Genomic DNA, 12,427 nt, shown 5'->3' on the forward strand with positions numbered 1-12,427 from the left:
AAGTTCGTACTCAAGTACTTAGCTGCGCTTACTTACTGCCCAATGTTGATCACGCTACGTACAGCATGCAGAATTTTTGATTTTATCCTACATTTATAGCACGAATTTTCATGGTGGAAATGATTGCTATATCGTTACTGTGTCTTGGTACTGCTAACGCCCATCGAGGGCAAGTGTTGGATTTAGTTCAACATGGCCCAGTGACGGCACAATGAAACACCCTATAGAAACAGCTCAGATCAATACAGTAGAAACAATCTGACTTGGCGAAAATCTAATGAGATGTTTGCCTGCAGAATAGGGTATTCAGCACTTATTGATCGCACATGAAACATCTTGAAAGTTAAGCGAAGTAAATTAATGACAGTTATAGGTCGAATTCATTCCATCTCAACCTCAGGAGAAATAGGTACGTAGCATGGATGATCAGCTAACACGTCCGTGGATTTTTGTTACGTGTCCAGTATGTTCGGACATGATCAGGTAACGACCAGCATAATGAGATAGGACATTGATGAGCCGTTCGTTTCTGACATTTCTGCTTGTCTATACTTATATCTAAAATGATTAAAAATAGATATTGCATATAAATGTGCTGTTATCGCAGTACCGTCGTTGAACAAAATAATCAGACGTTGTGGCGAAGCAGCAAAGCAAGCGGAGAATCGGTCCATGCTAGAAAAATACGTACTGGGAGATAAGCCCTGGAAGGCGGGTGGATATCCCGAAAGCGCCAGGCCATTCGGGCCCGTTACCGATACGACGGGTGTGGCTATTGCCCCGCCTCGCACCATGCCTGTGCCTTGCGATGAAAGATAGAGCTGACCGCCGACGCCTCCCACGACGCCTGGTTCCATCGGTTGACTAGGGTTGGGCGAGGGTGAGTTACAATTCGTCTGGTGCAGCGGTACCATGACGCGCAGGTTCTTGCATTGCGGGGACCTCGGTTTGGGTGACACCGCTTGCTGGCTGCTACCGACACCCTGTACGGCGGCCGGTTGCACTACCGGCGGGCCTGCCAGACTGCTGCTCCCGCTATTGCCAGGGGATGCCGCGCGCTGGTACGCACTCAAGCCATTTTCACCGCCCGCTGAAGTGGTGGACAATGATAACCCGGATGATAGCCGACGATAGCGATATTGTTGATAATGAGTATTATTGTGGTGTGAACCGTCGTTTTGGGCAGATGAATAGTCGAGAAGATGAACGAAAAGGGGCCAACAACGTTAGAAGGACCTACTCGATTGTGTCATATTCAAAAAGAAAGGCAATCCTATAGCTCTAACCCAGAAAAAGTCGGAGATTGATATCATATACATATGATATATATAACCAATAAGCATTTGTTGTCATCTCAGTTCTTTGTATAGATTAATGAGTGCTGTCAAAGAAAATTTCAATAGATTTTTTTTTTTTTTTGTATTTAGCACGATCACAGGAAACGCACAGACGTACACGATGTAAGGTGGAACATGACAACGCCTTACATCTATAAAACAAGGTATGATCCTAGCTGATGTCACAGCTCACCGACTTCAAAGCTCTCATCATTTGAAGGTCAGATGAGTCTTATCATGACTGCACTTTTTATTATGCATTACAAATTTATAGGTAAATGAACATGTAGTAGGAAGATATTATTCCAGCTGGACATACCTCCAGTTGAGCTTGGTCTCGGGCTGATGCTGCTCTGCGACATTTGTGTCGGCGAGGGCTGCATTAGCGAGTCCTGTGAGTACATCCCGTTCAACGGTCCGTTGCTCACACTTAACGATTGTCCGTGAAATGGAGACGTTGAATCCTGCAGTAGGAGAACGATTACAATATATATATATATATATATATATATATATATATATTGTATGTGTGTGTCGGATGAGAATTGAAGATACTTCTCTTGAGAAGTATTCCGTAATCTCGGAGAGTGAAATGGGGGAACAGCTTAAAAATGTTTCCAAAAATGAACAATATTTTAATGGACCTTCCGACATGCTGTGGGTAATCTATCAATATAAGGTCTTTGGAAAATTGGCATCACCACCGCCTATCTGCTTAAATAGGCCGGTTGGGCTAGGTCTTACCTTTGTAGCGACTAACTCACCCGGACTCCGTTGTGCTGCGACTGTGCTTGTTGTGCTGAAGTGACCGCCGTCGCTGTGGCGGAAGTGCTTCTCTGCATCATAATCTCGAAATCTTCGTTGAGTTTGGGGTAATTTGCAGGGCCGAGCTTGTTGGCGTTACTCGTCTCCAGAGGGCGTGCCGGTATCGTGTACGCTCCGACGTTTCCATCATCATCGTTCGGGTCGGGACTATCACAGCAGCCCGGGTTGCCTTTATGATCTTTCTTATTTAGAGCCTAAAATAAATCATATGAACGAAAAAAAAAAGTACGCGACAAATCAATGCAGAGAAATCGAGTTAACTATGGGTCGTTTTGTTATATGGAATGGTGAGGCACAAAACACTTGAGGCCAAGAGTACATCGTTATAAAGTAAACATGCTTCTGTAAATAGGTATCAGGAACAATCAATTATAACACAAATATATTATGTGATCTACTTTAATTGACTACGATACATAATCTAACACTGCGAATTTAACACGTCAGATGTTTTCTAAGGTAGAGTAAGAAAAACCCTTCCGGAACCGGACAGAAGCACAAACGTTTTTCCGACAATAAAAAAAGTATAGGGTATGATTACCGTACATTGGCGCATCTTCTCAATGAAAAAGTTTTCCCGTTTTGAACCTAACACAGAAATATTAGTAATAACAAGTTAGTAGAAGATGCTAAAGCTGCATGGTCGTACAGTCGCCAGTTTTGTTGATCCTTTGCTAAGGATCACCTTTTCAGAGTCCTTCACTGATATCTGGTAGCGTAGCTGACCTCTTTAAGCTTTGAGAGGACCGATGCCAGACGGCTCCGTCGGCCGACGCTAATTGAAAACGACAGTTCATCAATCATTAGCGTATTTAAGCATTCCTTTTAAAATATATATGTCATCATCAACAGAGTCCACGCAAACGTAAACACGGGACTTCTAAAAGGGAGATTATCTATTGGCCCACCGGGATAAACATCAAGTCAAAATTCGAATATTGTTCCTACAACAGCAGCGATACGATTTATAATGGTATCATTATGATTTCGCTTCATTTCCGTTTCTCCCCCGTTGATATATTGCCTATTATGCAGCTATTGCTATGTCAAGTTAGTGCCGCTGGTGTTCTTGCCTTAAATCATTGTCATATAGCAAACGGGGGCCAAGGGGTTAATTATTGACGGGATCGATGTGCCGAAATGTTCTCTGTCAACTTTGTATCGTAAACCATCCACCGGCCTGAAAGTTTCAGCTTATCGTCCTATTGGCCATAGGATTTCGCGGCCGGCGTTGTCGTTACCGCATCTGTCTCTGCTGCCTTCAATGAATTCGTAATTCTTTGAAGAACTCTTCGATAACCACTGGTGTTGTCTACTGCTTCGTGGTCCCCTCGTCCTTTTGGGATGCCCCCTCCAGCCGTCAGCATGAAAGATGACGGTGAAACCGACATCGACGACGAGCCGGTTGGCGGCAACCTTTAAGTGTGCGTAACGGTCGATTTTTTTGACCATTGATTGAGCCAAACGTTGACTACTCTCCACGTTGTTATAGTAACTATGGCAGGTTGCTCACCCAGCTGCCCGAAATGGCAGCCAAGCCATTCATTGCATGATGCGGCTGGCCGTTAACCAAGATCATAGCTCAAATCTAATGGGGCAAATGAGTTTAAACTCAATAACGATGCCAAAATTGGCCAGCTTACTCTCAAGGACTTCTCTCGCCAGCTGAGATTCGCCCGGGTATGCATCCGGCAGACCCAGAGACGATTCAAACTCAGCCCTGACTGCTGCTTGTTGCGTACTACGTCTCGTGTCCGACCTTTCCCCTCAGCTCTATGTCTATACCCTAACCTGAGGTACGTCTACAGAACGCTGCTCAACTCTCAACATAAATAGTATGAAAAAGTCGCTGGGATGCCACGCACGAAAGGAGAATTGTGCTCTAGCAGCAGCGGCTAGCAGACAAGAGCCAAAAGTCGAAAGTGGCCACGCATTCAGCGCCGCCGTTGGCCATTGCCCTCGTCAGCAATAGTTCCCAGTTTAGACTATGACATGGATCGCTATCGTGGGTCGGTTGAAGCAGCAGGAATCAATTTATGGGCACAACAGATGATGGCATTTTGGAGTTCCGCAGTTCTGGGGCAAGTTACCAACTCTGCTATAGAAGTAAGCATTGGCCGGCTGGGATCAGAGGTTGTCGGCTCTGCTTTGGGGACGCAACCGGTGATGTCTGCTCACGCGAGAGAAGAGAAGGAGACAGAGTTTAGGAGGAGTCGGGAGTCGGAAAACTCCTGGAGAAGTTTACAACACCTCAAGCGATAGGCAACGAAGGCGCCATGGAGAAAATCTGCACGGCTGGCAGTGTATATAATACTAGCGATCGAGTGGGACGGGTGAATCGCGTGGAACGACGAAAGGGCTGCTGGCAACGGGGGCACGAAAACAGCTGGGTGTTCTCACCTTGGAATCGTGTAGCTAAATCAGGATGTGGCGAAACGCCACGTGGGACCTAATTCGACTAGGGCGCTGCTTGCGAGGGAGCCGACGTCAAGCCCTCATTGGGGGGATTTAGATCAAGAAATCCTAATGGTCAAAAGCCACATCAGTGCGACAACCAGCGAAAGCAACGAAGTGATGGTAGATAGCTGCCTGAATGATGGTCGACGCTGTAATTTTTGATTCAACAACAGATTTTTGTTTACTTCACGAATTGTTCTGAGTGCGACTTCGTAGTCGCGAAGGTTGACTGTAAAATGAGGTCGCGATTTTGCTGTAGAAATCGAATTGCAATCATCATCATCTGTTCTAGCTATTAGATAATGGACAGATTAAATGGGTTAGGGAAACTTTTCCAGATATTCGTTGATGAGGGCTATGGCTAAACAACGACTTGAGTGAATTAGAAGGGCATGTCCAGTGAATTAACGAATATTGTGCGAATAGTGATGAATTAGATAAAGCGTTTACGAGGTACATTTTGCTATTGCAAATAATAATAATCATTGCCGTCGACTTACTTGGGGTCGTATCAGAAACGATCATAGCATATAATATATATAGATATGAAATTATTATATATTAAGAGAAGATTGAGACTTCAACAGACCTCGACGATGTCGTTGTTTGTGCGGCTCTCGTGAGGTTCATTGTACTCGGTGTATTTGAGTAGAACTTTGTCCATATCCGTAGACGCATATTGGAAGAGCTTGTTCGTCGAGTTGAATATGATGAGCGCAATCTCGCAGTCGCAGAGGACGCTCAGTTCGTAGGCTTTCTTCATCAGGCCAAACTTGCGCTTCGTGAACGTCACCTGCGCATGGAATAGCAAGAGGGGGGAGAGGGGGGAAATCCTGGTAAAATAAACGAATAACGAAAGGTCCATGCGGTTCGCAAAGTGTGCATGAAGTTGTGCTGAAGAAATTAGCACATTGTAAGGCTAAGTCTATATTATAGTTTATTAGACACAATTAACAACGGTCGCTCTGACTGATAATCATGAGATTTCTCTATCCGGTGAGTTAAAATAAGCTCAATACGCCTTTCGTCGAGGCTAAACATATTGGAGACGTTGCATTAGAGCTTCTTCAACGCAAACGGTGCCTATCACCGTAACAGCTTGATGCTCGGTTAAACTCGCTTCTTTTTTTTCGGTCCGAATATATTTTAAGCCTTATGGGCGTGCTGGGGAGAATATTCTCTATCCTGTCAAATATTCAAGTCATGCCAAAAAGATATGATCCGAGTCCCTGATTCTGATTTGTTTCTGATCCCTGCTCTTGTGCAATTTGCGTATAAGGTTAATTTGAGCGATTAATATATAGATATATCATCGCACTTCAAGGTCCTAGTCATAAGATTTTATGGGCGACCATGTCTCGCGCAATACCAAAGCCTTGGTATAACTGTGACCAATAGAATTTGACAATTTCCATTAACGTAATGGTCAAATGTAAACTATTACGAGGCCACAAACAAACGCTGCGTTACCAATTAAAATAAACTATGTATTGGTATATTCACTGTTATGTTGCTGCCAGAATGGCGCCGTGAGATGATCGCGCATCGTGCGTTTCAGGGCTCCGAAACATGTCCTTTAATCGAAATGTTTTTTAGGGTTCATCGATCCGACTCGATAGTCGTGGGACGTATCTTCCTGAAGATTGCTGCTTGTCTGACGATGATCAAAAATGTATGTTCATTTCATTTAAAGCTTTTGGTCGTTTAAACATGCACTTAGCATTTGGCACGGTAAGAGGCTAGGCTAAGGTTTCACAATGTACATTTCTAACAGTGAACGTGTAGATGGTCTAGCAGAATTTTCGTAGAATTGTCATCGAGATGCACAACATATCGCCACCTACGACTACGTCCATTAAATAAGGGGCAAGTTAACTTTTCGTATACGGCAAACTCTATTTATGATCGAGCTCGTTTTCACAACTTCAATTAAGCTCGAACAAATTTTTTCTCTTACCTGCCGGTTTCGTTCATCCGAGATGCGCGATATCTGAATTTTCTTACGACCCATTTTCCTGCTCGGGTTACTACTATTGTTGCTGTTATTAACGACTGTCGCTCCTACAAACTGAAATTGTTGTTGTTGGGGTAGATGAGTTTGCTGCTGCCCTTGCTGCTGCGAACTGCTTGTAAGATGGAGGACCGTTGCACCTTGCTGGGAGGAAAACTTGTGTTCCGTTACCCTTAAATTGTTACTATTACTGTTGTTCGTGAGTGGGATGCCCTGCCGTTCGCCGTCAGTAGAACCGGTGGCAAACGGCCTCCGTTGCTGAAACTGGTCGAGCGAAGGCGATAAATAGACTGGCGTTGACGCTGACCCTGACAAAGATGAACTGCCCGGCGTAATCTGCTGCTGTTGCAGCTGAAGTCGTTGTCGGTGACCGCCTCCTATTCCGTCAGATCCGTCTGACAGTTGCAACAAAGGTGCAGGGCCTGACAGCTGGTGGGCCGAGGTGAGCACGTCTGATAAGCCAGCTGCAGCGATACCAATGCCCGGGGGGGCCAGACTCAGCGGGCTTCTGTTACTTGCCCTGCAGTTCGGCCCACTGCTGCAGTAGATGTTTGACGACAAAGAGGAGGTACTGTTGCCAGAATTGTTGACAGCTGCGACGGCCGCGACGAAAAAATTGCCGCTGGATGAACTGGTCGAGTTGGAGCTGTTGTTGTCGTTGTTCCCGGGATCGGCCGAATCGTTAGGGTTGTGACTGATACTGGGGTTGATATCTCTGCTGCTGCTGCTGCTGTTGATGCTGCGGACGGCAGAATTCTCGCAGCTGTTGTTTAGGTTTCGAGTCGTGGCGGCGACGCTGCGGGTTAAGAAATTGCTGGTGCTGCTTCCGGCTGTTCCGCATTCTGCAACGAAAATCGAGGCAAAACGAAAGAAGAAAAACATGTAGGTAATTAGCAAAAAGAAGTTACGAAATTACATACGTTTGTAATTATCCAGTTCTACTTTATCGATTGTTGGTACAGTATTACAAATTTGCACCCAGATAAACAAGGCATCTGCTTATCATTATCGAATGAAAGTTGACGCTTGGCGATGGCCTATCCTTAAATGATCATGGTCAATAGCATCTCTACTATACGTTATACGTATACGAAATCTTGGCCGATATGTGCCTCCTTTACGTGAGATAATAGCCAAAAGAGAGACTAACTCTGTGTACGTGCATATTTGTGTCTGTGCGCGGATTATATATAGCTTGCGATGTCGCAATAGGGTTCGCCCAATAAGGATTGCCTCGTCACCGTTCATCATTAAGGCAATAAAATCGGTGATAAATAACCCTAGCAGGATTTGTTATCTGATGGAAAGGGCCCGCCGCTGGCTTTTCTTGCATCAGGTTAGATCCGACTCCGAGTTAGTAGGAAGAACGCGCACGCTGTTCAACGGAACCAGATCCGTCGGAGGTGGAATACTGTGTTACGAAGGCTCACGATATATTTCGAGCGAAACTTTGATTTACTGAGAGACCATAGAAGCCACGACGAATCAAGATCACACGTCATCTCCTACTTGATTGGGACATTTAGGGCTATTCAGCGACTGACTGTATCCTTTCAGCGTTGCTTTTGATATGAAATAAACACGAAGCAAAGCAGACGCTTCATGATTTCAAAAGGTATTTGCATATTTTTGCATCATTTTATACAGCCAACGGTAACAAAAAGTTTGGCTAGAAAAAAAGGCGTTATGGAGTTCTTACGAAACAATGGTCAATTATACAAGCCAACGTTTCCTAAAATCTATTCTTAAGTTCTTTTGCCTAAGGACCTTTTTTCAGCATGCTTAATTCTTTTTAATGTATTCTGTAGGGGGTAGTAGGCCATAGGACAAGAGAAGATATTTCCGTTTGTATGCGAATGTTCCGACCTTTGCTGGTTCTATTCGCGCAAGTATCTAGCCCCAAAAATGAGGCGAACTCGGTTTTTGCTAATAACCGTGTGTTGTCGTTATTCTTAACAACAACAACATCAACACCATCAACAACAACAACAACAACAACAACAATAATGACAACAAGTGAATGTTCGTAGCCATCCCGTGGCGTACGGTCAAGATGATCAAATATTAAATTTGCGGTGTTGCCGACAGGTGGATGAAATAAAGGAGTCGGATATGCGATAACCACGAAAAGCGGAAAACAACGAAAATAAATTACAGCTTTAATTCCGAAACGAGCGCGGGGCAGTTCAGAACAGTATGTACTAACGGTCCGTGCGAGGATGGACTTCTGCTGAAGTCGATGAAAAATTGGCCCTGATTACGTCGATTGAATCGAGCGCGTGGGAGATTTCTCCGTTTGAGTTTACCCTGTTGTCTCTTCCATCTATTCGCTTATGTGGTTGTCTCCAATCATAGCAACTCAACATGGCATTGCCAATGATGATGATACTATTTGGCGAAGCAAAGAAACAAATAGCGGGTTTCGTGTTGGGCTCGAACGAAGCTACATCATCCATTGTAGACTCAATTAGTCCTTCTACTAGTCTAGCTGGGTTCGGAGTTTTTCCCGCCCCACTTTGAAACAGATTTCCACAAAACTCATTCAAGAATCTGCCCATTTTGTTCTACTACGACGATAACTGGCAATTCGCCAGTCCTGTAGATAACTGAGCCATGAGATTTTTCGATGTCTGTATTAGCCAATATAGTGCTGCACATTTAACGTATCGTAGCTCCATACAAATAGGAAGACCCACAAAGAAGAAATTTACAGATAGAAAACAAAAAATCTTTGTGCATTATTTTCGCAAGTTGACTGCTCAAGCTGTTATCTAAGTAAATTTAGATTTAAATATCTACAGCAAAATGGCTAAAGTTGGAATTGCAACTATGAGAAATCATTATCTCTTTATGTTACCGCTCGTCTGGACTAATCAACCAGTGACGTTTTCAACAAATTATTCCTATTATAGCAATTTTTGTCGGGTAACAGCGACCCTGATGTGTGTTTACAAATTGGACCTAAGCCTTACATTTTTATATACGGTTGCCCAGTTGAGCTGTACTGCTATATATATATAGGTGTAACTAAATACAAAAAAATACATATTTATTGAGAGGCAAAAGTATCAGTAAGAAATCTTAAAACTACAAGTATGGTCCTCATTCTCCCGGATAAGCCGGGTGTTCTCGCAGAACAGGATCCGGTCCTTGTGCACATCGCTGCTGTGCTTACTTGTCTGTTGTTTGTTTCTGGATCGAACCCCTCTTTGGAGTGATATATATATATATATATATATATAGAGAGAGAGAGAGAGAGAGAGAGAGAGAGAGAGAGAGAGGGAGAGGGAGAGAGTGTAAATTAATTGCTCACTCAGTTAGAAATCAACCCGACCCTTCTGGATCGTATGGTGTATAGAACTATATAATAGGAACTAATGCATTATGATGTTATTGTTGCTTATACTTTCGAGTTCGTAGCATTTCTTCTGCAGGGGGTCCTTATTTAGAGCACTGCATGCGCTGCTACCTATTCGATCTCAGCATCTTCCTTAATCGATTAGACTCCTTCTTTCGTCTAAAATTGGCGCTGACCCGGAATCTATTCGCCGCCAGAGTTACTTAGTTCATACTGTTGAACAGATACTTTGCACCATTCAGATCAACACCAGAGATCGTAGAGAAGATTTTCTTCGTACGAACGGTTGACCCCTTCTCTCTATCTGAAGCCGCATTGAGTTCGACGACATCTCGTGCGTCGTGTGATTTCGCTTTGATCGTGTCATTGAAGAGACGCATGGAACGCCTCGACAATCCATGTCATCTTAAGAGGACTCGGGAAACGACACGACGATCAGCTTCGGTCAGCACAAATAGTCTTATGCAATACAAACCTAGGCATCAAGAGAACGGTGGAAATCAAGCAAGTCGTAATGATACCTACGCAACCTCAGGGGAGGAGAGCCATACTCAATGTCTGCTGGTGTCGTTGCATCACCGATACAGAAAACCTGCTAAGTAGAATTGGAGAGGCAACGTTACACTGAGGAAAGTTGACATATTTCAGACAATGATAATTTGCTCTGAGGTTTTCATCGGATGCGATCGTTTTCATTAATGTGCCAAAAAATTGCAGACTAACATCACGAAAAAATTAATTAGTATTGAGAAAAAAAAACTTACAACGGTGAATTTGTGAGCAACAACATATATGCATTTAATAAAGACATTTTTCTAATAGAACTCTAATTATTGATTATTGAGTTAATTATTGATAGACTGTGACGGTCACGCACGATGGTGCCATATGAGCTCTGTGCAATAAAAAGCTAGGTTCACTGGTGGATTTTTAATGATCCAGTTAATTATTATTACTGCAGTTTTCGATCTCGTTTCCCATTCATGTTTCTGCATATTAAGCACGATAAGTATTTCTCGTTCTACGCACAGGTGCCCGTCGATGGTTAAGCGTGCTTTTTAACTTCGTTCTGATTTTCCGAAAGCGGCAGATCTGTGTAGCTTCCTTCTACAGAAAAATGTAGATAAACAATTGGCGAATTGACACAATTATGCCGTGCTCATTCGAAAGGAACAGAAGATGAAACAGCCACATCTTCGGCGGACAGTTGCTGCTACCAGTAGCAAATCGAACAAGTCTTCGTAGCTGAATTAGCTTAATTTTGGAAGTTTGACAGTTTGAAATACGCAAAACAATTACGCACTCGCAGTAGTCTTTCGTACTCTACATCTCTTTTCTGTGTTCGCTCCGGTACCGTGCCACAGCGTTCGCTCGTTTCCAGTCAGGCTCGCCCTGATGGACCCTGTCTTGCGTGGGGCTACGCATGATCCGGAACAAACTTTTACCCTTTTGACAGCAGCGCCCGACGTGGCTTTAAGCTGCACACGTTCAAGCTACCTCGGGCGTCCTTCAGGCGTACTTCATATAAGCTTATCGATTACGATCGTGCACCGGCAAATGGTAGGCAGAAAAAAATCGTCGATGAAAGAAAAAAGCTAAAATTTGTTCCGTATGCGTGTTCCCCTGATAGTGAGCGCGTGGATCTCAACGGAGTACAAAATATTATGTCAGAATTGCTAAAATGCATGTGATAAAATCAATACATAGTGAGATGTACGGCAAGGCAATGAAATAAAAGCACCTCTTGATTTCTGCAAAAACGTTACGGTATCTTGACATATTTATGGCCGTTATTGATATAAACTTTTTCGCATTGTCTGCAAATATGTATACATTCTACTATTCGACCTTATTTGATTTTTACGAATTTTCACCTACGGCGTCCGTTCGTCATGGTCCTGTTTGGACTCAATCAACAACAAAAATGTCTCCCTTATCATCGGTCATTATCACAACGAAGAGGCCATTTTTAATTAACATGGCTCGTCTTTCCTCATTCCTCAACTAGTCGCCCGCTTTTCGTTTCTGTACCCACCCCGCCGCTGACCGTTGAGCCGCCATCATCACGTTGAAAAACATCCATTTCGTCAAACACCGACTGCCCAAATCGATTCTATCCAACAGCTCAAAGACAACCGCGTTCAAAGGGCGAATCGGGAACCCGCTGACCGACCAACCTGTAGCGGAGACTTAGACATGTGCGGTTTTCTAAGTTAGTAATGGTACTGCTGCCACCTAAAAGGAAGGTTGATCCGGCGGACTCAAAACGCGCCTAGATCAGAGTGCTTCCTCAACTTCTTATGCAGCTCTCGTATCTTCGAATGATTCGAAGCTGTCCGCTATGAAGCGACGAGGAACGGTTTGTTTAGAGACTGTAGAACCTCTGCCCGCTAATTGGAACTGGGACCCGCTAGCGACCAGATAGAGGATATGCCTAGC

The 12,427-nt window shown here is 43.9% G+C and overlaps 1 protein-coding gene across 4 annotated transcripts in view; it reads right to left on the bottom strand.

The window, feature by feature from the left end:
- The window catches only part of Mef2 (myocyte enhancer factor 2), a 111,091-nt gene that overhangs the window by 10,571 nt on the left and 88,093 nt on the right, over positions 1–12,427 (bottom strand). For all 4 annotated transcript variants that reach the window (XM_022806732.2, XM_022806733.2, XM_086990913.1 and 1 more), the window contains 5 exons: positions 6,577–7,472; positions 5,209–5,412; positions 2,102–2,356; positions 1,657–1,801; positions 692–1,090 (listed from right to left, as the gene is read on the bottom strand). In XM_022806732.2, the coding sequence (XP_022662467.1) occupies positions 692–1,090; positions 1,657–1,801; positions 2,102–2,356; positions 5,209–5,412; positions 6,577–7,472 (1,899 nt within the window). Of the gene's footprint in view, positions 1–691; positions 1,091–1,656; positions 1,802–2,101; positions 2,357–5,208; positions 5,413–6,576; positions 7,473–12,427 lie in introns of those variants that run through there.

This window comes from Varroa destructor, unplaced genomic scaffold, assembly GCF_002443255.2.
Source record: "Varroa destructor unplaced genomic scaffold, Vdes_3.0 BEIS01000005.1, whole genome shotgun sequence".
Taxonomy (NCBI): Eukaryota; Metazoa; Arthropoda; class Arachnida; order Mesostigmata; family Varroidae; genus Varroa; species Varroa destructor.